At 42.5% G+C, this 26,810-nt stretch overlaps 1 protein-coding gene across 2 annotated transcripts in view; it reads right to left on the reverse strand.

The window, feature by feature from the left end:
* TAF1 (TATA-box binding protein associated factor 1) overlaps positions 1-26,703 on the reverse strand; it is a 29,131-nt gene extending 2,428 nt beyond the window's left edge. The window contains exons 1-38 of one of the 2 annotated variants that reach the window (XM_084213267.1): positions 26,564-26,703; positions 26,194-26,311; positions 25,504-25,620; positions 24,608-24,727; positions 23,945-24,018; positions 21,749-21,967; positions 21,101-21,319; positions 20,717-20,918; positions 19,721-19,834; positions 19,229-19,396; positions 18,719-18,846; positions 18,505-18,612; positions 17,540-17,713; positions 17,278-17,451; positions 17,091-17,195; positions 15,842-16,042; positions 14,838-14,979; positions 14,257-14,387; positions 13,637-13,717; positions 13,084-13,233; positions 12,838-12,957; positions 12,494-12,669; positions 11,566-11,801; positions 10,079-10,286; positions 9,662-9,827; positions 9,302-9,513; positions 8,946-9,054; positions 8,656-8,754; positions 7,907-8,084; positions 6,577-6,644; positions 6,056-6,178; positions 5,617-5,709; positions 5,456-5,540; positions 4,908-4,975; positions 4,712-4,828; positions 1,853-1,978; positions 468-566; positions 104-254 (exon numbers count right to left, since the gene is read on the reverse strand). In XM_084213267.1, coding sequence (XP_084069393.1) covers positions 104-254; positions 468-566; positions 1,853-1,978; positions 4,712-4,828; positions 4,908-4,975; positions 5,456-5,540; positions 5,617-5,709; positions 6,056-6,178; positions 6,577-6,644; positions 7,907-8,084; positions 8,656-8,754; positions 8,946-9,054; positions 9,302-9,513; positions 9,662-9,827; positions 10,079-10,286; positions 11,566-11,801; positions 12,494-12,669; positions 12,838-12,957; positions 13,084-13,233; positions 13,637-13,717; positions 14,257-14,387; positions 14,838-14,979; positions 15,842-16,042; positions 17,091-17,195; positions 17,278-17,451; positions 17,540-17,713; positions 18,505-18,612; positions 18,719-18,846; positions 19,229-19,396; positions 19,721-19,834; positions 20,717-20,918; positions 21,101-21,319; positions 21,749-21,967; positions 23,945-24,018; positions 24,608-24,727; positions 25,504-25,620; positions 26,194-26,311; positions 26,564-26,689 — 5,305 coding nt within the window. In that variant the 5' untranslated portion in view covers positions 26,690-26,703. The remainder of the gene's footprint in view (positions 1-103; positions 255-467; positions 567-1,852; positions 1,979-4,711; positions 4,829-4,907; positions 4,976-5,455; positions 5,541-5,616; positions 5,710-6,055; positions 6,179-6,576; positions 6,645-7,906; positions 8,085-8,655; positions 8,755-8,945; positions 9,055-9,301; positions 9,514-9,661; positions 9,828-10,078; positions 10,287-11,565; positions 11,802-12,493; positions 12,670-12,837; positions 12,958-13,083; positions 13,234-13,636; positions 13,718-14,256; positions 14,388-14,837; positions 14,980-15,841; positions 16,043-17,090; positions 17,196-17,277; positions 17,452-17,539; positions 17,714-18,504; positions 18,613-18,718; positions 18,847-19,228; positions 19,397-19,720; positions 19,835-20,716; positions 20,919-21,100; positions 21,320-21,748; positions 21,968-23,944; positions 24,019-24,607; positions 24,728-25,503; positions 25,621-26,193; positions 26,312-26,563) is intronic. The other variant, XM_084213268.1, reaches the window with a different exon arrangement.
* Positions 26,704-26,810: the final 107 nt, after the last annotated feature.

Genomic DNA, 26,810 nt, shown 5'->3' on the forward strand with positions numbered 1-26,810 from the left:
GTTTCCTCATCTTGCCTCCTTGGTCTCTGCTCTCTACTGCATGTTTTTGTGTTGGAAGCATGAGATCAGCTGGGTTCATCAACAATCAGAAAAGGACACTTACACGAGAAAGGATTATCTCCCTCTTCATCACTCCCATCATCATCATCCTCTCCATCAGACATAAGCAAGTCTTCATAGAGGACACTGGCCTGAGGCTGCTGGGCTGATCCTTCTTCTTCATCAGCAAGGTCACCATCTGCATCTTCAACTTCCTGGGTCACACAAAGAGGGATGCTGAAGATCCAGCAGCATGCTGCCTTTTCTATCATAGATTTCCCACTCTGTCCACTCTGAAGCATTCCCTCATTTCACAGTGCTAACTTTTCCAACTGCATTTCAGAGCCTGGCTCAGGGCAGCAGGCACAACAGACAGGCCTGAGAGACAGCACCCACACTGTGGCTGGGATTTCTGTAAATATACTCACTGGGGCTGGAGTCTTAGGCTTGCCATCATCATCCTCATCAAATCCTTCAATATCCACGTCAGAGTCTTCCTCACCCAGCCTACCTCGCCCCTGGCGCATCTGGATGGGAACACAAAGAGCAGTGACACTCAGGAGGGCACTGCTGGACATCACCTGGGGCTGTGAGGGACACCTGGGCCACAGAGGTGGGTGTGGGAGTACAGGAAGGGAAAGACAGAAAGGAAAAGATATGTGTATCACTCTCAGAGCAAGGATCCTTCTTCTCTTTATTGCAAGGTCAGAGAGCACAGTCTCCACACACTTCTGCTTGATGTGCTCATCCTTGAATTGGGAATCTCCAGCCTTACAGACCAGAGTTCCTTGTTCAACTAGTTATTTCTGGAAAATAGCACTAGGCTGTAAAAAAAGTGCTTATTTTCATCATATATTTTAAAACCATACAGCAGTTCCCCCAAATCTTTTTCTGTCCTTCTCTTCCTGTTCTTCCCACAGTCCCCATGAGTCCAAGATAAAGAGGACATGCAAGATTCTGTCCCAAAGACTATAAATGTCTACAGAAAGCTTGAAGACTTCCAAATCTAGAAGGCATTCACAAAGCTACAGATGGCTACAATACTACACAGAACTATTCATAACCAATCTCTGTTTGCCTGCATTGTTCAGAATACCTCTCACCAGTCTTTCTGGTACCACATTCAGTCTTATGGCTCCTCACCTTCTTTATCCCCCTGGTAATTTATTTTCATGGTCCTATTACTGCATATCCTTCTGCTATTTACCTCTCCTTCAACATTTATTGTTTTGTTTAATACAGAATAAAGACTAAGGAAAAATATTCTGTGGTTACTGTAACAAGTTTATTTCTAATTTTTTAATCCCTTTAACCTGTCTGCTTTTCCTTTTAAAACTATAAGGTATCTACAGTGGCAACCATATGTTCCAAGCTCCTAACTGTCACTGGATGCAACTATAAAAATCTAATTATGATCTTGTGAATCTGTAGAATATCCTTCACCATTTCCTTATTCAGAATTAACAAGGGATTGCATATTAACCCTCTGTAGCATGAGTCACCAGGTTTCTACTTCCAGAAGCAGTGAAGCAAACAAATACCTGGCCTTAGGCAGATTGTTTTGCAGCTTTTGATTCTCTATTCTTTGTTTTGCAGTGTCTCAATTCCTAGTGCTCTTTAATTTATTTTTTTTTAATTTTTGCCTCAGAGCTGTCAAAATGAAAAAAATATCGTAACTTTTGGAAGAGATTCTCTTCTGTGCTTGGAAAACATGATCTTTGTCACCTGTTTCCTACAAAGTCATTGCCTCCTTTTAGTAATTTGCTCATACAAGACAACTGCCCAACCAGATGAGAAAATGGAGGATTCTGACCTGAGTTCCTCGCTTCCCTGAGGTAGTGATGGGAGTGTCCATAGCAGACAAATTGCTTTCATCTTGATAGAATGAAGCACCATGGGACACACTGAGGGAAGTGCTGGTATCATACAAATCTGGTGGCTAAAGTATAGGTGGAAACAGGAGACAGAACATTCTCAGGCACTGAACTGAGACTGGAACAGCATCTTGAGAGGCAAGACTGGGATTTCAGGACTAAATGCATCTTTTTGGCATGGTGTTCATATTATTACACACTATTTAGTCAAAATGAGCTAATTATTCTTAAAGAACAAATGGGGTAAATGCAATGGCTCAAAACCTCAGCTTTGAAGTTTGCCAAATAACAGATTTTAAAATAGAAGTCAGTACTTCTATACAGTGCTATTCTACAAAGGCCAAAATCACAAATGGGCTCCAAAAGGATTCAATAAATTTATAGAGAACAGACCTCTCTGCAGCTCATAAATACAATAGTCCAGGTCCAACATAAGTTTAAGGTGCCTGAACAACCAATTCCCAGAAGCAGAGAGGGTTTGCTTTAAAAATGATCACTGCATGTTTGCATCCACCTACTTCTGTTCCCTGCCAGAGACAGGAGACTTGATTACATCAACCTTTGGTCTGACTCAGCATGGCCCTTTTCATTTACTTCCTTATAATGGGAATGGTGTTGCAGCCCCAGATGCTCCAATCAGAACTGGGAGAAGTCTAGCACCTATGAAACAGCAAAGCTTCAGCTTCCAATCAACCCTATGTAAGTCATTGTCTCAACTCCTAAAGCTGACACAGGCAAGAAAAAGGAGATTTGGATAAAGTGTTCCAAAAGCCAGTCTGCAGTTTGCAGCCAGACTGACCCCTGAAGAGTTAATGAGGAACTACATATTAGGATTTTGATAAAGTTCCCTTACAATACACACTTCATAGATCATGACAATACTGAAAGTCTTAAGAACAATAAAAATAATTCTTAAATTAGGCAAAACAGACTTCCTAAAAATTTAAACAGACATGTAAAGCACAGACAGCTCTCAACAGTATTTGCTTTTTATATCCTGGAGGCCAACCTCTGAAGACCCATACAGGGAGATAAATGTTGGCTGTCACAATTGCATTTAAAAAAGGGAACTGAAGCCAAGCAATTCCCCCAGACCTGCCACCTGTGGCAATTTGGGAGTGTGGGAAGTGGGACTGTAGCTCCAGCCAAGAAGCAGAGGGAAAGGGTGGCCTTCAAGTGACAAGTTCAGGCAGAAGCTCAGAGAGCTCTTTCCTTTTAGCAGGGACAGTTCCCTGCTCAGGCCTTCTTTCCTCTCTTTTGATCACCTGCATGGAATAAAATCAGACCAAGTAACACTGCTCTTGGGAAGGAAACCATCAGATAAGAGAATGGCATTTTTGTCCCTCACTCTCTGATGCCTTGGGATCACCACTGATGCCATTTAATTCTTGAAATATGTCAACAAATAGTTTCAATAACTCATCTCCAAAGACTCTCCTGCAGACCAACACTTCCTATTGGCAGGAAGGTCTTTTACCATGATACTCAGTTTTAACATTCCCAGCCAGTTGAATTCGATCATGATTTCTAGCAAATACTTTCTACCTTCCTAAAATGCTACATTTTGGGTATTTTTGTAGGGAGAGATGGATGGGAGGGTGTTAAATATTGCCCCAAACCCACCTGTGTCCTGCTACCCTGGCTCAGCCATACAATCTTTGTATACTTCTTGCCAAAACAATTTTCAAACTCATTTTTCTCTTAAAAAGAATCTTTATAAGATCTCAAATTGTTCCTGAATTTCAAGCCTTCCTTTCCTGCTCTGACTTTGCTAAAATTAAATGCAACTTTCCAGATGTAATTACATCAGACTCGCACAGAACTGAAAAATTATTGGTCTACAACCAGGCTGCACAACTGCAAAGAAAGCTTTGGTCTTCCTCTAGCACAACATTTGCATTTTGTCATTCAATTATCAACACAGAGATCTTTCCCAAGGCCTATGAACTTTTTCAAATAAACAAAAGGCACATCATAGACATTAGGATGACATCCCCTGCTTTCCTAGGCAAATTTCAAAGATCGTTTTAGTTTTCATGAATTAACTTGTCATTCCTGGTGGAAGTTTTGAACTGATGTTTTTAAAACAACCAAACAACCCAAAATAAGAATTATTTTTTTTAAAAGCCTAAGTAGCTTATAAATCTTTGCCAAACTGTAAACATTGAAAGGAAGCCCAGCATGAACTTGCTCTGTAACACATAGAAAATACCTGACACACCCAATTGTCTGCTATAAAATAATGATAAAGGTTAAAAACCGTTATTTTCCACTAGAACTGGAACCAAGAGATGTAAAGAATCCCAGCAATGAGGGTACAGTTGGACTTTGCTGAGCTTATCAGGGAGTTCCTTTACCCACAGCAGTGAGCCTTTCCAACAATACCCCTACCAAACAGCTCCCTGGACTGCTCTCAGCACTACACTCATGTTTTGTCCTCATGTTCTCCTTACCTGTCCACTGGCTTCTGAGGGTTTCTAAATGTTACACTTGCACAGACCTTGACCTTCCAACCAACACTCAGCTGTACCTGACTGTACACAGCTCATCTGTAGACCAGTTTTCCAATTTGCTTGGGAAATGTCTCTCTTTGTCTTAGGTATCTCACTTTCTGAAGCAACAGAACTGCTTCTTACATTTATTCTTAAAAAGCAAGTGTTAGCACACCATCCAACAAGATACTCTACTAAAAGACAAACTGCAGACAGATGGAGAACACGAAACAAAGAGGAAAATCGGGATCAAACACCCAGGAGATTGAAACTAAAAGAAAGTGAAAGCCTTGCTTGGTCACTTGCCTGTGGAGTGTAGGGACCAGGGGTCATAGGATCAAGACTTTCCAGATCTGCCTCCTCCAGTGCTGCTTCCTTGGCAGTAGAGATGTCCCTCTCAAGTTGAGTCAGGTGCTCATCATACTAAGAACAAAAAAGCTTGCTAAGGTTGCAGAACAGAAAATTCAAACTGTAAATAGTCCACTAAAGTTATTCCACATACCTCAGCTAAAGTCTGGTAACAGATGTTTACAATCTCCTGGGCAGTTTTTGTGTACTGGCTGTCTGGCCCTGTAGTAAGAAACACATCTCTTTATACATTCTGATGTTTTTTCAATTCCAGCTGCTGAGACAGCAGGACAGGTTTTGGTTATGCAGGACCCTAAATCCCAATTCCTGATGTAAGGAGAAATCCAAAGCAGAGCTAAAATAGCACAACCAGTTTGTTCCAGCATTAAAAGTGTGATTTAGGACACAGGAAGGTCCCTGTCTCAAGGAAATTCCCAGAAACAAATCATTGGATCAGAGACATGTACTGAGCAAGCAGAACATCCTCCCCAAATGTAACTGCCCCATTCTGCACCAGATGGTAATAAAGCTCCATGTGACAGTGAAAACAGCACTGGTAAAGCATCTCTTTCCTCAGGAAAGGAAAACAGTCATCAAGTTTATGAATCACAGCCTCAGGCCTCAACACACTTAGGCAGTACAGGTGCCCAGATGACTTAATCAAAGTAAAAAAGCAGCTGAAGCCTCATTTCCACCACCTACCATTGTACTTAATGCTGTTGGCAAGGATGAGGTTAACATCATCCAGGAAAGTCTCCCTGTTCTGGTATTTGTGTTTGGAGATATTCTGGAAAAGAATTGTCACCCAGTGAGTGGTCAAGTCCAAACACCTCCCAAGAGACTGCTCAGTCCAAGCTACTCACCTTGCGGATGGTCTCCAGATCCATCGGATTAGCAATCACCTTGTAATAATCAGGAACAAACTTTTTGTTAACTGGATGGTGAAACGGCCAAGACTGAAAAAAAAAAAAGAAAACAGACAGGTTTAGAAAGCTTCTGTGTAGAATTTTCTACAGTTTGAGCTACAAATGTCATAAAACAGGTCTGCAGAATTGATTAACACTCCAAATGTATTTAAGGTACTTATAACAAGACCTCTTGAATCCAATCATTTAGTTTCTGGAGGGAGAAAAGATCTACCAGCTGGATTTTTAACTAGGCCTGTTGATATCTCTTTGACAGTAGGAACATATAATACAAATTGATAATTTTACAGAAGACTGTTCTATTTAATAGCACTGTTTTCTCCACAACAAGATCAGCACATTTTGCACATCACACACAGTGACTCAAGATACATACATCTGGAACTGCCATCATCTTTTGAGTCACAATGTTATCCAAAATGAAGGAAAAGGCCACTTGATCATCATCATCCAGGAGAGGATTAATTGCTTTTTCTAATCGAGCTAGTTTATCTTCCTTCTGCAAAAGAAGTAGGGAAAATCAGTGACTAACGTAAACTAATAACTGAACTATCGTGATACTCTGTCCTAGAAAGACTCCAGAGAAACTTTTTATGAAAACACTTGCAACTTAAAGGGGGTAACAGTCAAGATATAATCCTATAGATAAGATGAAGTAACTAGAATAAGAAACAAGCATGGTTTGTTTTGGTTTTTTTTTAGAAAAGCCCTCATGGGAACTGATTAAAATGGTAAAAATTCAAATACCTTCTGGGTAGGAGGAAGAACTCCCTTAATTTTCTACTTCTCCCTAAAGCCCTGTGCTTTGCCTGTGCACATCCTCTATTCTCAAAGCTTTCAACCCCCCTGATCATCCCTCCCCTTCCATTCTGACCACAGCACATTCACAGAACTTGCCTCTTTTAGCTTTTCATCACACAGGTCAAGCATGGACTGGGATATCTGTGTCAGTGAGTGCTTTGGCCCTGCAAACACACATAGCAAGGGCAGCTTGATTAAAAAGGCCATGTCACAATATGATTTATCTTTACTCCTAAGGCATCACTGATAATATTTCTGGCACACTTAGGAGAATATACTCAAGTATATTTTCAATACACACAGTTATTCAAGTTCAGAATGCATTTTATATGAGAAAATGTTATTAATAGTAAATACTATTTCTGGCATACATTCTAGTAAAGTTTGGAAACCCTCTGGAAAGCAGCTGTGCTCCAAGCCCTCCACCTCTGCCAAATATTCACAGTATAAATAATGAAATTTCTGTTTCCCTCACTAAGTCCAGTCAGTGAAGCAGAACTGCTAAGGAAGGCAAGATGGACATTTAAGGAATATTCAAAAACCCACAGCTTTAGATAATTTCAGGATTCCTCAGACATGGAAACAAGCATTTCCAACAGAACTATGAAAAAAAATGGATCTTACTTATTAGGATAAATCAGGGATTTAACTGTCAAATTAATAAAGGAAGCAGCAAAGACACAAACTCAGTGCTGTCAGTGTCACCCTCTATGCTGCACAGCCTAGACAGACTCAGTGCAGCTGGGAGGTGTTTCTGTCAAATTAGTATATTTTGGATAAAGATGTTTCTATCAGCAGTCAGAATAAAGCCAGTGAATCAGCACTTTTTCCCAGCAGATACATGCACTATCACAGAAACTATGCTTTTATTTTAAACTAGCTTTCTTTCATTTTTTTAAAACTAGTTTCCTGACTTTCCCAAATGGTGAAAAAGTTTATTGCAACTAAGAATCAAAATATGCGAAGTCATGACAGCAAACTCTACTCAAAGCTGCCTGGTCCAAGGCACTGGCTTCAATGGGTGTGAAATATTCTTATTAGCATTGAAAGATTCATTCAATAAAGCATAATAAGGTAATCTACTGAAAACAATATTTTACTTAGCTATGAAGGAGGTAGGCAAGACTTAAAACATGCAGAAGTCTTCAGTCACTGAGTCACCCCAAGACACAGACCCATAACTGAACTTCAATTACCACATCACAGTCATCATTTAGTTGTTGCTACATGCTGGAACTCACTTCTTTCTTATTAATTAATTAGTTCATTAATATAACTTTCAGGTATATGAGGAAAAATACACGTTCACTATTGCCATCTGGAAGTGAATTTGCTCTGCTTTTATGTTGCTTTTGTTGACTCTAAATGTTCCACAGCTCATCCATGCACAATGCATTAACAGAGCAGGATTTCCCTGTGTTTTTACCATTGTATGTGGCACTGTTCTTCACAATGAGCTCCAGGTGCTCCCTGAACTCCTCCCGGGATGGGTACTGCCTCTTACGGACATTTTCACGCAGGGTCTGTAAATCCATGGGCCGCGTAATGATCTTGTAATAATCTTTGACAACTTTTGGATTTACAGGTGTGTGAAAGGGGTATGTCTGAGGAGGAAAAGAAACAAATGGTTATTAGCACAGTAATAGCACAGCTAATCTCAGTTTAACTTCCACAGTTAAACAGGCACTAATGTATAAAACCTTTACACAAACAGTTCCTTAACTGCACCAGGGAAAACAGAAGAAGCTCGACCTCACGATGGCAAACACTTTCTTCCATGCAATATTTTCTAATACTACTATAAGAAGGAAAATCTCACAGAGAATTTGTGGTATTTTCAATTGCAGCACAAAAGTCAAGAAATGGAACTTTTAAATTCTCATTTCAACTCAAATCTTCCATTTAATCTTTTGATTTTCCAAGTTTCTGGCAAAGTCTGGTAAGAAAAGAGTGAATGACAGATCTTCTCCAGTGCCACATATATAAAAGCATTAGATACTGCTATATTTCATTCATCTTGTGCTGGATTTGTTGAAAAAAAATTTCAAAAAAACACATATGAGCTTTGAACATGTATCTATACAAAACTAGCCAAATTCTGGTGTCTACAACACATACCCTACTTCAACCATATTGCTTGAGAGGCAGGATTTGGGTGTCATAGCTTAAACTTACATTGGGAAGATCCCTAATGTCATTGATAATGCCCTCCAAGATGGATGAGAGTGTCACCATGGGATCTGTCCTCCGCCGGTGGATGGATTTATGGGGACGCTGAAAAATCAGAGGCAGAAAAATTAAGGCAGTTCCAAGCTGCAAACATTTACTCACAGAAACCCTACACAATTTAGCTCATTAATTTTCTGGGCAGGCACAAGGAGGTTGCACAGGAGCAGTTAAGGGCCTGGCCAGCTGGTACAGGAGAAATGGAGGTGCTGCAATCAGCTCAGTAACACTTCACTCACGTTGAGATAATCACAGTGCACCGTTGTCCCTACGCGACGCTTCTTCTTCGGAGGAAGCTGCTGCTTAGGAAACTTCAGGACCAGGGATTTCCTGCGAACCTCATCAGCACTAGACACAAACAAAAAAGCACAATACTTCCTCCAGCCCTCACGTCAATCAAAACCATTTGTCCCCCAGTACTGGCTTTAGTTCCATCTGCCACAATACCAAATACTCAATGGAAATTCTGTAATAACAGTTTATGTAAAGGCCTGTCACTTTATTCCTGTGACTAATATACATATGAGTATTCTGCATTAAGCTCTATGTTGTTTATTCTTATTATCCCCACCAGTATCTCTGCTTTCCCCCTTACCTCTCAATCAGCTGTTTTCCCAGGACAATTTTCGTTCCTTCAACCTTGATGAGTTCTTCATTGTCATTGTGAATGACTGTCTTTTCCAACTCCTCCTCCTGCTCCTCTGTCATTGCAACAGGATTAGAAGGTGGGGCATTTGTTTGGTAGTAAAGAGGGCAGAACTTATTAGTCCTCATGTGCCCGATTGCACCACATGCTCCACACTTTAGCTGCAAAAATAGAAGGTGATGAATCAGAATTCACATATGGGCTCCTAATTTTGAGGCAAAGCATCATTAAAATCCCCCAGTAAGATCTTTAGTACATCACTAGAACAGAATATTTCTCCAGTAGCCACAACCTGTATGGAACGCTTACTTTCAAGTCTGGACGCTCTTTCATTTTCTTGGGCTTCTTTTCTGGAGGGCCCTTGAGTTTCTCTTTCTCTTGGTTCCGCTTTAGCCTCCGTAACTGTTCCTGGATCCTACGCCGCTCCTTCCGCATCTCCTCACGGTGCTGCTCATCAAACAGAGCAAACTTCCGTCTGGGTGGGGGAAAAAAAACCCAGAAATTTTCCAGCCTAGTTCATGATTTACCTGGTACTCTTCTGACAGCTGAATCACTGCATGAAGTTTGTGACACCCTCCAAATAGACAGCCATTAAATCTCTTTCTCCCCACAATTACTGCGCCGGGCTTCTACGCTCAATTCTACACATCTTCATGCTGTCAGTGGAATGAAATAAGCTTATAGGCAAAGTTAAGAGACAGGAGAAGGAGACCAGGAAGGCCTTACATGAACTCCTCGTCCTTGGTGGTCCGTATGCGGCAGTAGGCGTCGATGACCGCGGGTTTCCGCACCGTCTCACACCTCACGTACTCCTTGCCGTCCTCGTCCCTGAACGTGCGGTAGATCTTCAGGCGCCGGCCCGTGGCAGAGGAATTCAGGCTGGTCACAGAGGCAGTGTCATCATCCTTGTGACAGTTTGCTGAGGCTGCTGAAGCTGTTGTCACAAGAAAATGCTTTATTTGCTTCTAATTTTTTTCCACACTGTAGAAATATCATCGTTTAAATACAGCGGATAGTTTTGGCTTAAAAGCTTCCAAGACACACGTTCAGGAAAACCTAACAGAAGTCTTTCCTTTGCTTGTTCATGTTCTCTTATCATGACATGAAATCCAGCTAAAACAAAGATACCTAATTATCCATGTATATTATACATGTACATTATAAAGCCAGAAGGAACAGCTACAGTCAACAAGGACCCACAGGTGCAACCTGCAATGCAATTGCATCTGGCCCTGCTGATGGATTAGTTACAATGCTTTTCATCATAGGTATGGTCATCTGGCAGAAACTCAGGGTCAAGAATGATCCAGTTTGCCAAGTAGTGTTCCAAACAGTGTGTCAAGTGAGCACAGAATATTTCCAGCACCATTCATAATTCAGGTTGAGAGGTTTTGTACGAAGTAACACTGGATATCCTTTCATGAGGTAATAATCATCAAAAATCTTCCACATTTGCCTTATAAATTATTCCAGTAACTATTTATTAGTGATTTATTCCCAATTTGAGCATAGATGGCAACAATAACATTGACTCAGATGCAGAGTTCAGCTTTGCTCACACACATTTAACAAGTAACAATGGTCATGGGCACCTTCATGAAGTTCATTCACAGGACAAATGTTTTACCAGCCAGTCAGGGACATGTCAAGTTCTCTGCTGGAATGCACTTAAAACAAACACATCTCCAGGAGATCCAAATCTGGCAGCTGCCCAATTTACCTCCAAACATGCTGCCACAGCACACAGTGTAACAGACACTGCTATCAGCCTGCAGACTGTGTCTGCTTCACACACAGAGCTGTGTGTACACAGAAGATCTAACTGCACAACCCTAAGATTGTTGCAGGAACTATGTGTGAAGACATCTTGAGAAAAATACTGAAAAAATAGTTCCCCACTCAAAATAAAAATAAAAAAAAGAAACTTCAGCAGGAAGCAGCAGTGACTATCTAAAGAAATACCAGAGTAAGTTTATAGTTCAAAATTAACAAAAGATACGAGGCAAAGAATACACTTCACATGCACTTTCAGCCACTAAGTGCTCAAGAGAAGGAAGAACTCCCAGAGAGGGAAAAGCCCCAGATAAGCATGTTTATACATTCGCCCTGTAAGGAATCCACATTCTCCTGAGGCCAGATCAGCACACTTTACAGCCTGACATAAAGTCATGCATCCCTTCCCAGGCATAATTCTGGTGGTTACAGTTACTTACACAGCCCCTTTTTGTCTCTCCTGTCCTTTTTGCCCCTGTCTTTGTCATTGTCTTCTCCCAGGAGCATCCTTTGCAATTCCTTCCGTTCCTGCTCTTCTCTTTCCCGAGAGAGCTGAGAACTAGTTTTCTTGTTCTGTAACATATTCTCAATATTCTTTCCCATCTCTTCAAAGTCACTGTCTTCAGCTGAACTGCTGTCTGTGTCTGTTGACAGGATCTCAGTGGATTCCAGAACCCTGAAATAGGAGGCATACTGAAAGTCAGTGAATGTTGCCTTCCCAAATTAAAAAAAAAATCAGTCTGTTAGCTTCCCAGAAATACAAAGGTAAAAATGATGCAAAGATTTGAGAATTAATGATACAAATCACTACTACAACAGGCATAACATATTCCCTTCTCAGCCCTCCTTTTAACCCCTGCTAAAAGGACAACTGTTTCAAGACAATCTTCTCCAAATAGGTGATCTCTTCTTCATTAACAATACCTTATTCCCTCACCACTCTCAAGTCTCAGGCCAGAACAAGGAATAATACATGAATTCTGGCAGTTCTAAGAATAGAATATAGAATTGGTACCCCGCTACCTAAGAGAGAGATGGCAAATTGTTCATAACAGAACAAAACAGGAAAAAGGAAAGAAAAGGTATAAGGTGGTGAACGACTGATGTGTGGAACTGCAGAACATCTCATGTTGTGACTATGCAACACATTTTACCTTTCTCAAAAGTCTGTGACAGCAGGACATTAAACCTGAGGTTTTCTATTAACAGCCAAAGGCCTCTTTCTCAGGGCTGTATTTCACGAGCCCAACAAGTTGAATGAACACCTACACCACCACATATCAGTAAGCCCCAGACATGCCCAGCGCTGGACTTTTGAGGTGGGGACAGGGTGGGGTCCACGGCTGTGAACATCGGATAAGAACGCACTTGTTTTGTAAGTCAAAGATGCGCTGACACTCTTCTTTGTATCTCTCCTGATGTTCTGCCACAGAGAACCGAGAGCCACGGGCAAATTTGCTCATGGGCCCTTCCCCTGAGCGTGCCTGCTCTGTGGACATCGTACGGACCACGTCAATCACCTCCCACCGGGACAGCTTCTTTATCTGCAAAGAGGAAGACAAGGAGCGGTTCTAGAGACACACAGCTGAGGCACCTGGCTGTGGATCTCAATCCTCTCCACATGAGGTCAAAGCAGAAGTTTATACATCCCTTCCACCATTAGCTACTAAAGCCTTAGTGAAGCATGCAGCCTGCCCTGGGCTCACACCCACCTCCTCCTCAGGCACTCCAAATTTCCGCAGAAGCTGTTTGGCATTTTTGAGGGAAAGCCGGCGCAGATCCGCGTCTGTGCCAGTCACTGTCTTCTTCACTGGCTGAGGCTCTTTATCATCCTGTTAGAGGAAGATTCAGCCTATTAATGTCATAGGAGTCTTTCCTAGGCTCATCTGATATTATGTCCCTTATTTAGTCCACTTCTCCCACGTGAATTCCCAGCCATTGCTCCTTGGGAACTATACCTTTTGCTGGGTTGGTTTGTTTGGAATCTTGACATAAGAAAATCCTTCCCCACAACCAGTGGGATCTGCAACACCAGTCACTTCTAGGAGGCACTTGCCCTTCATAGCAGCAATGAAGGCTCGTGTGGTGTTCCAGGGAGCAGTGCGCACCTGCCAGCAAGAAAATAAACAATCATAACCCTGTTACAGTCCAAGCTTTTATTTTGCAATTCTTCCAGTCATACTGAGAACTTTTCAACTGACACAATGAGGACAAATGCCTTTTCTTGATCCTTCAGCTGCCCTGATAACACTTCAGTGAATAACTGAAGTGCTAAGCAACTCAGAAAAAGGCATTTAAAGTAAAAAAAAGACTAATCCTGGAAAGGACCTGCAAGAACAATCACCAAAGACAGGTATGAGATGCCAGCAGAAGATCCCAGGAAAGCTCTGTGAACACTGGAAACACTGAACTGGACTTTAAATATGTCCTTTAAATATAAGGACCTCATTTTTCTCCTGCTATTCAAATTTATATACTGGTGTACACACTCATGCATCACTCTAATGATACCTCATCATCAATCTTCATTTGGAAATCCTCTTCATTCTCTTCTTCTGGAGCAAAGAAGGATTTCTCCCCGTAACCTGCATCCTGAAGAGAAATGTTAGGGGAAAAATGAGAAGCTGAAGTCTTAAAAAGGTTACTGGAGACAGAACTAGAAGTGTCTCTGTGGAGACTTGCCATGCTGAACAAGCAAACTTCCACAGACAGTTATCTGCAAGATTCACAGTGACCAACAGTAGCAGAGATGTCAAACTGCCCAGTATTTTGACAAACTCCATACCTAACAGTGCACTCAACTTCAAAAAAATAATCAGTGTCTTACAGCCACCTGCTGGTTACTTTCAGCTGTAGAGCTCCAGGTATAAACATAAACTCTTTCTTGTACCTTCCCTTTGGTACTTTTGAGCACAGCTAATTCAATAGTCAGATAATAGGAGGTAAGAATACAATGTTTCTCTCTTTAAAACTTAACTCTCTTTCATGCAGCAGCAAACTTAGCAAGCGACACAACATTAAGGGACCGAACTTGCCTACTTTACAGCAGAATTAGCTTCAGGGAGGGGGTATTACCTAGGCTCACCCCCCAGAGGGTGTCAGGAATTTGCCTTGGATTTAGCAGGATTTACCTTGAGCCGCTGCTCAGCCGCGATCATGCTGTAATAGGCACAGCACTGCTCTGGGGACACCATGGCTCTGATCTCCTCCTCTGTTGGCAACCTGAAATCCGGCTTTAAAACCCACCAGTTTGAGTCCATCCCTGAAAAAGGCACAGGTCAAACACTGAGTACTTCCCCACGTGTGCTTGATGCCATCACAGTCCCAGCTTTCATGCGCATGTATTTGCTTGCAAAACACAACACAGCCACCCACAGAGGGAAGGGAATGTGTTTGTGTTGTGTCTTTAATGAGTAAATCACTGCCCAAAGGGTTATTAAAAATGTCTAAACTTGTGACTAGTGGCTACTGTCACTTGTCTAGTGACTACTAAATGCAGCCACTTCTCACCATCAAGCACTCTTGCGCCAAAAGAAAGCCCACATTCTTAAAAACTGGAACAAACAGAACCCCGTCAGATTACATTTCAGTTCTACAAGCTTTCAAGAATGGTTTATCAGGAGATGTTCCCTCTTTCTGCTGTGTTTGGAGCTCCAGGAGCAGCGCAGGATGGCTGACCACCAAAGAAAACCCTGTTTGGTTTGTACAGTACCCGTGCGTTTGAAATCCGCGCAGAGCTTCAGGCGCTTGCGGATGCTGCTCTCGGAGTGGGACGGAAAGGCCTTCTTGATGTCCTCCATGCGGATCCTCCGCGGACGGTCCCTGCTCTTCCAGAAGAGCCGGTAGATAAAAACCTACAAAACAACACCCATTTGTCCAAAGGAACAATAAACCAACTTGCACGCACAGTACACACCATGTTTCTGGTGACAGCTTCAGATTTACAGCTTAAAAAACATTTTTTCTCATAAATTTACTCAGTAAAGTTTTCCAAGCCATGTGTCTGCTTCAGGTTCAGCTGTTTTTGAGAAGGAGATGTGGAAAAAATATTTGTCTTGAAAGTTTATCACATTAGAAATGTTCGTGCCTTCTCACAGAAATTCTGTGAACAGTGTGGATTCTCCTGCTCTGCAAATACTTCTGGATTTATAATTTTGAGTTAAATTGACAGTAAATTACTAGAAATTTTCTCCTAAATATGAACTTGGGGATAATTACTGAATGCTCATGGACTGTCCCAAAGCTTAAACACCACAAAAACTAGAAAATTAAGAAAGACCTACGAGGCAACTCTAATTGTGTGCTGTTTAATAGCACAGTGATAACTCTTAGTAAAACCCATAAGTGACATTTTACACAGCACAACCACTTCAAAACTCACTCTAACTTCTTCAGTTTTGTACATTTATATATAATTTCCAAACCTTTTACTCTGGGAATAAAAAGCCTTTATCATTTACTTATCAGATAGGATGCCATTGAAACAGAAGAGACATGCTATAAATCTTTGGTTAAATGAAAACCAAAATGGCCTGTCTGGTTAACAACCAACTCTTGCAATGCTCTCATCTCACAAATTAAGAAAAAAAAACAAAAAAAGGGAGTCACAGCAGGACAATGAGATCCTCAAATCAAGACTGTCCTGAGGCCCAAGCCTATGCCATGGGCTTGCTCCAAAGACCCCCCAAGATCCCCAAGTAACCTCCTATCACATACCTGCAGGAAGTCTCTGATATGTGTGTTAGCTCGCTTAGAGTTGGGACCAGGTACTTCATAGAGTGGGCACTCCTGCCCAACTACAAAAATATCCACTAATTCTCGAATGTAGTAACCTTGGCGTGTCCGGATGATCAGGAAATCTGTTTCAGGCATCTTATGTAAATAGATGGGGGCCCGGAAAAGATTGTTTTCAAATGCCTGTTAAGAAAAACAAATCAAAGTTCTGAAGTTTTGATCAAATTTTCTGTGATACAATCTACAAAAAACATCTTAAAGACCAAAACAACACCCCAAGGTTCATTGCAATGGTATACCATTATTTATATCATAGCATATGTAAATGTGCAGGGACTAGTCAAGGATGAAGAACAAAAGCTTAAGAAACACTAGAACAAATGCAGAGATTGAAGGGCTCTTTGGACATCTGGAGGTACTTCAGGTCCTTTAAGGAGGTACTTTCAAAAAAAAAAGACAGAAGGAACACATCTGCAGAAGGGCACAATAACCACAGAAACCAGCCCAACACACAATCAGCATTGTTAGTTCTGTGACACATCTCTAATGTGAACCTTCACCTTACCTTTATCCTGTGGTACAGAATGGAAGAATTATTGCTGCAGCAACAGCAGCTAGCATTAACTGAAATCCATTTATATTTACATTAATGGATTATTAGCCAGGTGGTCCTTGTAACATTCTTAATTACTCTCCCCATCTCAAACGTGTATATTTTAACAACAGAGAGAGGCTCCTAAAAGGAGAACTCTGTACACCTGACTAGTAAGTGGCATCCAAAAACAAGAAGTGCAATTCTCAGAAGGTACATATAAAATCCTGGACTGTGAGAAATCCATGTTTTCTATCCCCTCCAACACCTATTTATTGAGCTCCCCAGCATTCAAGCAGCTTTGGTTTTCCCTTCAGTCCTCTCTAACACTATTTCTAATGCCATTACCAAGCAAAACAGCAAAGATTCACTTCCTGCAATTCTTGTACAACAACTTTAAAAAGCATGCAACAGAGATTAAAAAAAAAAAAAAAAAGCAAGCTAGGAACTGAATTACTAATAGTAATTACTATTACTGGTAAGCAAAGAGACATAAACTGGACTGAAAAGGAAGCTGGTGGTTTTTTTTGGAAGCTGAGCATTATTTGTGATTGAATAAATAGGGCTTGTAAAAGAACTCTGCCTATTATGCCACATCCAACTTATCAGTCTTTTAAAAGCAAAACCCTCATTTCTCACCTGCAGTAACTGGCCTGGATGCAGAGAACCCAGGAAGGGAGAAGTGTGACAGTAAACAGTCTCTCCATATTTACAGTCTGGAGCTCCTGGATCTTTGCCAGGTTTCTGGAAGGTGCAATGGAAGTGCTGTTAGCTCTCAGCGAGAGGCAGAGGGAAATCGCCGTCAACAGCAGAATCTGATACTCACCCTCTTGTAGTAATTTTTAATCTTTGTTGCCATGCCAACCTGCATCATCAGAGGGGCGTTCTCCTCACTGTACTCAGCAAGGATGAGATCTCCATCCTTGCCAGTGAGATCCTGGGGTGTGCGCATGAAGAACATCTCCCCCCCGCCAGAGGCCTGGCGCTCCTGCTCCCTCATCTGCGCCGGGGACGAGGGACAGCATCAGCAGAACAGCTCACCCAGCTGCCCAGGAGCCACACACCGGGGCAGACAGCAACACCTGTACCTTGGCTTTCTTCTTGATGTGCTTCAGCAGAGGCTGCACAGCGTGGGGCCCGGGCTGGGACAAGGCACCAAAGGAATATTTCTTCAGGGGAGGCCGATGGAATTGTCGCAGCTTCATGGGACCCATGTGGGTGGGGAAGAACGGCTGGCGGAGCTCCACTGCTGGGATGGAGTGCTGGTACAGAACAAAAGCTGTGCTAAGAGGGACATGCACCACCTCAAAAGTAAGGCCATCCTCCTATCTGTTAAAACTTAAATAAGAGAGCCCATGGACATTTTTAGGTTTCCTAACAGAAATACAAGTGCATTGAAATTCACTTATCATAAATGTTGCCTTTTGACAGCAAAAAGCTTACTTCCACATAAAGATCTCTCCTTTGCATACAGGGATGACTTCAATTTTACTATTTCAAATGGTAACCAATGGTGGGATCTTTTTACAAATCAGGAATTACATGTAAAGCCATTATTCAGTGAGGGAGAAATTAATTTAGAATTATGTAGTTTTCCCATTACAGAAGATGCTGGAGTCAGATGAGACTTTAGAAGTCACGGAATTCCACAAAGAAGGAAGAAAAAACCTATCATCTCACCTAGGGCTAGTGAGCAATAATTCATATTCATCAGTAACTAAATTAATTTTATAATATTCAGACTAAGACACACAGTAGCAGCAGAAGTACAAACTGCACCTCCTTCTCCCCTCCCCCTATTGGTTTACAAAGAATACTACATAACAGGACACCAAACAAAAGCATGGCGAGTAGGACACAGCAAGCAAGATCAAGCAACTAAATCTCAGTTGAATGGGGCAATCAATAAAAATTAGTTCAAAGTCCTAATTTTAATTAAGGTAAAAAATCTCTCATGAACACTTAACTAACCTGCTGTAATCTAATTCTGTTTTTCTACAAATCTTCAGTCCTACCCTCAGCTAGAAACCTCCTACCAAGACACTCAAGCTACCTGGATGATGTTGCCTCCAAAGGTTCCTCGAAGTCCCTGCTGTTTGGGGTAGTAAAACTCATCATTGGAGAGGTTCCAGGGATCCTTCACCTCTGGCTGAGACATGTTCTAATTCAATTTTAAACACAGAGAGAGAGGTGTCAAAAAAACCCCAAAACCTCACTCCCTCCTCATCATTCCAAACCCTGGAGATGATGCTACATCTTATGCTGACCTGCTGTGGTTCTTCCTTGATGACACCTGTTTTTCCCAACAGGATCCGACTCTTCTTTAGAGAAGATTCTTTCTTGTTCTCCTTGGATGGAGAGTTCAAAGTCATCTCTTCCTTTTCATCAGGAATTTCTAAAAGCACAAGATTACACCCCTACCTTTCCTCTTCAAACCAACAAGCATGCAAGTCAAATTAAGACAGTCACTCCTAAAACACATCAAGAGCCAGATTAATCACATTGAATTTAACTTTCAAGGCATTAATTTTTGTTTTCCTGTCAGTGAATTTAACTTGGAAGCTGAATGTGTACACCACACCAATAAAGGTTATTAGTATTTACATGTTCTGCTTAGGCATTTGACTTGCAAATTAACTTCAAAAGCCAGGACAAAGGAAGGCCATAAGTATTGCCCCAGTCCATTTATTTCCACTACAGTGTGATTATAAACCCTTGCTTTCATTTCCCCTTGTCTTTTCCCACTCAAGTCAAATTTCTGGATGCCATAAACATACCTAGAATTATGTTTTCATCGTTTGGATCAAGAGTTAAGACAGGGGGATCCAAGTAGGTTTCCATTGCCTGATCATCCCAGATGATATTGTCTTCCCAACGGCCATACACCAACTCTTCATTATCAATTGGGAAAATGGAGTACCAGGGCTTGTCTTCATCCAGGGAAACTGCAACAATCATAAAGGAGAACCCTTGAGAACTTTACATACAGTAAAATATTTCAGTCTTGGCAGAAAACCATTTCAGATCTCACTCCCACATCTTACTGCCTCTACCTTCCCCATCTTTCAGGCTTCCTGAGGTAGGACCTCTGAAAGGCAAAAGAAAACTGATCTTGAAAGCAAAGAGGAAGTAGAGTTCCAAGATTGAGCTTTACCAATGCTCAGAGATTTTGCCTTTTTGAAACACAGCCTCCGAAAAGTTTTAGAGCAAACAAGTAGCCCTTCTACCACAGAAATGTGTGTCACATGCACCTATTCATGAGCCATTACCTTGCTGTTCAGGAGCCTTTTCCTTGCACTTTGCTATGCCCAGGACTCCTGCCACACTGGGTTTCTGTGCTAGAGGAATTGGTGAATTGAGCAAAGAGCCACTGCGGTTCAAACCTAGAGAAAAGGAAACCAAAAGCAAGGTCAGCTTGAGTGGGAGGGTCAGGGCACCGCAGTGCCTTAAACCAGGACTAGGGGGTTGCATGGAGAGTGAATTTCAGCCTGATGGACCAACTGCTCACATCCCAAAGAGTGACATGTGTCATTAGAACTGGGAAAGCTTAAAAAAAAACACAGTTCACACAGAGCTGACTGATGGAGTCTGCAGCCTCTTCAGAGAACCTCCAATTCACCCACCCAACGCCTCAGTGTCTTGTACTCACAGCTGAACACTAAAGAATTGACACTGGTACCCAATAAAGATCTGACATCCCCATTAGTCTTTCCTTGCAGAAGCAGGATAAGATATGACAAACAGAAGACAAGCATTCATTCTACATGAACAATTTCAATTTAAAATGCATCCATGTCTAAAAGAAGTCAGAGGCTTGTAAGAATTATTACTTCCTATCTAGAAAAAAAAATACAATTTTTAGTTGAGCAGAAACTTCTGAATACTTTTACATAATTCTTCCAATTAAAAACAAAAGTAAACAAAATTCCACTAGCCTATAAAAAGAGAAAATCCAAAGGGCAGCTTTGCTTGATCTTAATGTAGATGGATCCAGCATCTGGTATTCCACATGGGAAGAAGATAGACAGAGCTAGGATTGGGGACTGTTTAACAGAAGTAACCTACTCTGGTTTTGGAAAGAAACCAAATCTCAGAATTCTCAGTGGAGCTGTGATTTTTCCAAAAAGCATTCCCTGACAGGGGGAATTTTGTTCTACATTTGAGACATGCAACTGTGCATGTACAATTCCACTAAGTGCTGCAGTTGAGCATATAATGAGTCAGCTCACTACAGCAAGTAAAGTTGGTGTCAGAGCCCTGATCACCTTGCTGGGCATTGTATGCAGTGGCATTTCTGGTCATGCTGGATGGCAGCCAGCCTGCCAAGCTCGCACGCTGCGTCTTAGTCCCTTTGTGCTTGACATCCTCCCCATTCCAGATGACATCATCCTCCCACTGGAGCTGTGTCACCATGAGGAAGTGCTCATCAGCTAGCAGATCATCCTTCTCCTTTGACGATTCTGCATCCTGGAAGGGAGTAATAATTGTTGGAAGACATGACTTGAAAGACATCCTTCCAAACTAACAGAGGAAAATTCAACATCTCATTTTGCATGGTGCACAACAATCCACCAGCCCATCACCGGATTCTCACTGTGCAGCAATCCCCACATCCATCCCCACACTTTGCCCCACGGTTCCCCTCTCACCCCCTCCTCTGTGTGTCCTTTAGCCTCCTCCTCGTTCTTCTCCTTCAGCTTGAAGCCATAATCAAAGCCACTGCCGTCTTCAGGGATGCCCAGCATGTCGTACCAGAGCTGGGCGGGGCCGTAGCGCCACTCGGCCACCTTGGGCTTGGTGTCTGTCACCTTGTCTGTGTCACCAGTTGACTGGGAAAATTTCGACTCCACAGGCGCCATCATGGTAATCTGAAGCACAGCAAAGGAGGGAATGGTTACACTGGTGGTTTATCTAAGTGTCAGTAAGAGTCTCTTCCTCCTGAGTTTCCCAGCTTACTCTCATAGAAGAAGCATTTCTAAGAAGTTCTTTTCCATACTTACTAGCTGCCTCAAGAATGTTCTGCAATTAGACTTCCAAGAACACAGAGATTTCTTCATTGATACAAAGAGGGTAAGCTCTCCTATTGATCCTGTACCACGGATGCAGCCTTCTCAGTAAGAAGAAATCACCTGAAGTCACTAACTAATATTTGGAGAAGAGCTGCTGCCCAGCTGGAATACAAGCCAACTCTGTTCTCCACTTTTAGAGGAAGGAGCTTTTCCCTGAAAAGTTGCTGTCCAATCCACTACTACCCCCAGCACTAGCTGGTGACCCTCTCTAAGTCTCAGATATCCCACCTCATCATCTGAAAGGCACTGCTCAGGAGGGGGAGGAGCAGCAAACTCATACTCCCAAGGAGATTTTCCTTCCACTCCACTCTCAACCACAACTTCACCCTCCTGTATCTGCACTTCCTGTGCCAACTCCCGGTGCTTCTTCTTGCGCTTCCTCCGGGCACTTCGCCAGACCGACGGAACGTTCTTCCCAGGGCCAAAGAGACGCAGGAAACGCAGCACCTGGAACAGGAAAAAACAAGGGGATCAGATGAAAACAGACACTGTGGAATGCTTGCCCTCACCTGAAGAACACTAATGCAAGAGAGCACTCTGAAATTCAGAAGCTTGTACAACCCCCAGTTCCCAATGCAATTAACAACCTCTTGGTTATACACAAAAAGAAAGTTTCTGATACTTCTGTTTGATGGACCCCTCCTTTTCGAAAGGATATATTCTTAATTTCAGACACAGAGAAAGTCAGAGGGAAGAAAGACTGCCTTTACATATTGGACATGTGGTTAGACACCACCTGGAAGCAATTGATTTTCATTCTGAACAATCCACAATCTTCAGAAAGACAGATGGAGGTTGAAGAAGAGTTGATAAAATTATCAGCAAAAGAGACAAGCTAAAAGAGAGTTATATAGAGATTTCTTAAGCAAACAGATAGATAATATGGCCCAGAAATAATACACTTATTTTTACTTCCATTATAATGCAGTTCCCCTATACTGCACACCTCCAAAACCTGCACTCATGGTAATGATACATTTTCACTCCTGTTCCTTCTGTGGGTATAATTGCTGGTTTTTAAATACTTAAATTTATTATTTTCTTCTAAGAACTCTCTTAAAGAGGTAAAAAGTTATTTCTAAATAAACTGATCTATTTAGGAAACAGGAATTAGAATCAAAGATTTGCAGATACACCCTGTTAATGTTCTCTGTTAATATGTTACATTGATCCCCAAAGGAAATGTTTATATGACCACTCTGTCCATCTCTGCCTATCCATGTAAACCTTTCCAAAACTCCCACAGATTATTTACAAACCCTTTATCCAGTTTCAATGACTTGTCATGAAGAGCAAAAGTCTCAGACACAGTTAAACTGCTAACTCCAGGTTAAATGGACACAAAGTCTACTTCTGCACATGCTGTTTTAGGAGGTTTCCTCCAAAAATACAATGCTACATTAACATGCACAGCAATCCATCCTCATGGGAAAATCTACAGGGCTTTAGGTTTTGCCAGCTCTATTGCTCATTAATTAATCATGGAAAGTGCTCAGCATTAATTGCTTACACTGATTTCTGGGCACACCCAACACTGAGCCAGTCTCTGGTATTACATGCTGAGCATCAGAGAAATGAACACACTGACTGATACACAGGAAACACCAAGTTTGTAAAAGCCTAGAAAACACAGAGAAGGGAAACTTCTGTGCTAGAGCCTCACCTAGATTACCAATAGACAGTGTTCACCTAAATCATTAAAACATGACATTAATTATGCAAATTATTCAGCTCCTTACACAAACTCCCTGGGGCACACATAAAACCAAGTTATCCTTATCCACAACTATCTGTTTGGCAACTATAAGCCCATCTTCATGGTCCTTCTCCTCCTACCTTTTCCTCTTTTCTTGAAAGCTTTAAAACTTCCAAAATAATTACTGAAATACACAAACTGCATTTTCTATTTGGGAGCATTTAGGAAAGAATTATAATGAATTCGCTTTGTGCAAAACCCAACCATTCTTTGAACCAACTTGCATTGAGGTGATTTCTAATTTATGCTCAGAGCAACTTCAAGAGAGAATTAAGTAAAGATACAGATCACAAATTGTTACAGGAAAAGCACACCAAGTTCAGGACAGCATAAAAGGAGGAGCAAGTATTTACCAGAAAAGCCAGGAAGCAGATAGATTAGCACTGGTATTTAATTATCTGGCAAAAGTATCAAATCAACAGGCCTTGCTATGGTCAGCAAAACATTCACACCCTGATTTATAGGATGCTTTTTAAGAAATTCCTGCAAACGGCAGGAAAATTATTAGATAAAATCAATCTGAAAACAGCAGCACACAGAAACTACAGAAAGTACTGATTGAGCAAGAACATCTATGTGATTACTGAGTGGATACCCCTAAACACTGTGCAATGCATACTTAGAGGGCTTACATGACACACATCTCCTCCACATATCTCTTACAATACCTTGCCTGGTCGAAATTCTGGGAAGAGCTCTGTAACACTTGGCAACTGTTTGGTAGCATCTCGCTGCATGATTCCTGCAAGAGGAAGTGTGAGTTTGCCTTCCTTGGATTCTGCCTGCCTGGCTTCTTGAGGTCCCATCTCTGACTCAGAATCAGAGCTGCTGCTGAAATCCACCTTGTCGGAGGCAGCAGAGGAAGGAGCAATGATGGAGGGCAAAATGATACCGTCTCCATCTTCAGATACTACAACAGAACAAGCACCTCATAAACAAACAGGTCTCCTCCCTCTCCCCTAGCATAACCCCATAGTGCCATGTTTATATGAAGTTATGCAAAAATTAAGCCTGTGCAGGCGTTCTAAGTACCATTCTGGTTTAACCTTTCATTTTATCCTAAGCGTTCCAGGTGAATTCCCCAGCCACAACTGAGAGGATGAGATAAAAAAAACAGTTTCATTGTCAATACAGGTATTTCAACAGTCACTGGAAATACAATACTTCACCCTAAACTTCAGGTACCCCTGCAACACCATGAACACTCACCTTCAGATGCAGCCAGCAGACTGAGTTTGTGTGATGTGTGGTGCTGCAGAACTGCTACACAGAAGCGCTCACTTTCTTCAGACACTCACATTGCCAGAGAGAAGAAGAAAGTCCTCACTCACCAGTAGCAGCTGCATCTTTTTCATCTTCTTTTTTTCCAGGTACTGGAGGTGGTGGTGGTGGCGGCATCAGCTTGGAATCAATGTCTTCACAGTCAGCATCGTAATCATCCTCATCTTCATCTAACCAGGCAGCAGACAAGACCATGTGTTAAGCAGCTAATAAAACAAAACCAGGCACCCTTTCCATTCTCATACCTGATGGCATAGACACCATTCTTATCTTGTAACTAGATAAAAACTCTTAGCAGTTCAGCTTCCTGCATAAACTCGTTTGCAAGACAGAAATTTAAAAAATACCAGGAAGGAAGGACAAAGAGAAACTGACAGAATGATGACTGAAGCACTTAAAATCTATGTTTATGTATATATTCTGCTGTGACCTCCTTTTACTCACAATTTGCCTATGCATTTATATATTCTGCTGTCACATTCTTTTATTCACTCTTTGTAGAACAAATAAAGAAAATGTGGTTAAAAAGTCCAAATCACCTTCATATCTCACTAACTACAGAAAGTCACCAGAAAGGTTAAAGAATATGCCAAGATGTAGCATTTACACTAGCAGCTACTGAAATGGAAAAGCTGCTTGGTTTTGAAAGCATATTCTGGGCCAGAATACAGACAGAGATAGCTGAGACCAACAAAAGAACCAAGGTACCTTCTGCAGAGTCTTTAAAAAAAAATAAATTCAAGAGTAAAACAGGAGAGAGATACTAAGATTAATGTGACTCCAATTAGGAACTGATTCATTAAAAGAGGAAGGCAGCAAGCAGTGGCTTCATCCAGTGAAGAGAGTTTCACAGAAGCTGATACTGGGCTCTTGAAGCAAGGAGTGAAAAAGCACAATGCCCCAGAACAGCTCCTACAGGCAGAGCTGCAGTGCTGGTCCCCTTTACCTGGCCTTCGAGCTGGCTGCAGGCTGCCCATCGCCTGCTTGTACCGACGGCTCTCGTCCTCTGCCACTTCAGTGATGTCTGAGTAGTCAACAGCATCCTCTGTGCTCTTAACCCAGCCTAGGAGAAAGACAAATCTTTATCCTAATCTATATTAGTTACATCTAACTTCGCTAGGAGCTTATGAATCCTTTGCTATGCTTCCTTTACTTAAAAAACCAAAATATCTGATTAGCATCTCCCACCAGAGTACTTCTCCCCTCATTCTAATCAAAAGCTCTCCAGCCTCTGAATTACCCCTAAAAGATTGGTAAGCAACCAAATTTAGCACAAGAAGCACTTATCACTTACTCATGAAAACTGTTCAACAAGTTCAGAAAAAGATATTATAATACTGTGTGCTAAGTAGGCTTCTTTAATACAAACACAGACAAAACTCATTTATGAAGGAAAAGAGACAAGTAAAAGAAAAGATACTCATAAAAAATTAAAGGGAACAGGTGCAAAGCTGATCAGGAGCTGCTGTGGGATTCTGTTTGGCAAGGCAGAGAAGGGAGGGCCTTTGACAGAGGGGCTCTGACCAGAGACCACCACGATATTCCCTGCAGACCCGGGTGCATTTTGCTCTCTCCGGCAAGAGCTGTGACCCTGCCGCCCCTCCGCTCCCCAAGCGCGGCCATCCCAGCGCCAAACCTTCCTCGTCCAGGTGCGCTCCCTCGCTCTCGGCGCTCTCCTCCTCGCTGGCGGTGATCTCGGTGATGAGGTTGCCCAGCCCCAGCACGCCCAGCCCGGCCAGGTGCTTCTTGGATTCCTGGGGAGACCAGAGCTGGGAGGCTCCGAGCGCCGGGCCGGGCCGAGCCCCTGCGGCGCCTGCTGGGTCCTGCCCGAGAGCCCGGCCCGAGCATCCCCCGGGACACTCCGGTTCACCCCAGCAGAGCCCGGGACATCCCGGTACATCCCGGCACAAACCGCGTCACCCCGGGATAGCCCACAGGTCGCCCCAAGCGCCCCGGCTCACCCATCCCTCCGCCCGCGGTGCCTTCCCGGAGCGACACGGCCCTACCTTGTCGAGGACGCTGTCCCCTTCCAGCTGCCCCGCCTCATTGATGTTGCCGAAGAGGAAGCCGGCCAGGGAGAAGGGCTCGGCGCGGCCGCCGTCCGCCTCCTCCTCGCTCTCCGAGTCCGACATCGCTGCCCCGACACCGAGAGCGAGCGGAAACGGCGGCGGGAGCGGCCCCAGGAGCGGCCCGGGGAGCGGCGCCCGCCCACAGCGCCCCCGCGCGGCCCCGCCCCGCGGCGCAGCAAGGAAG

Source organism: Fringilla coelebs (assembly GCF_963513975.1).
Source record: "Fringilla coelebs genome assembly, chromosome: 11".
Classification (NCBI taxonomy): Eukaryota; Metazoa; Chordata; class Aves; order Passeriformes; family Fringillidae; genus Fringilla; species Fringilla coelebs.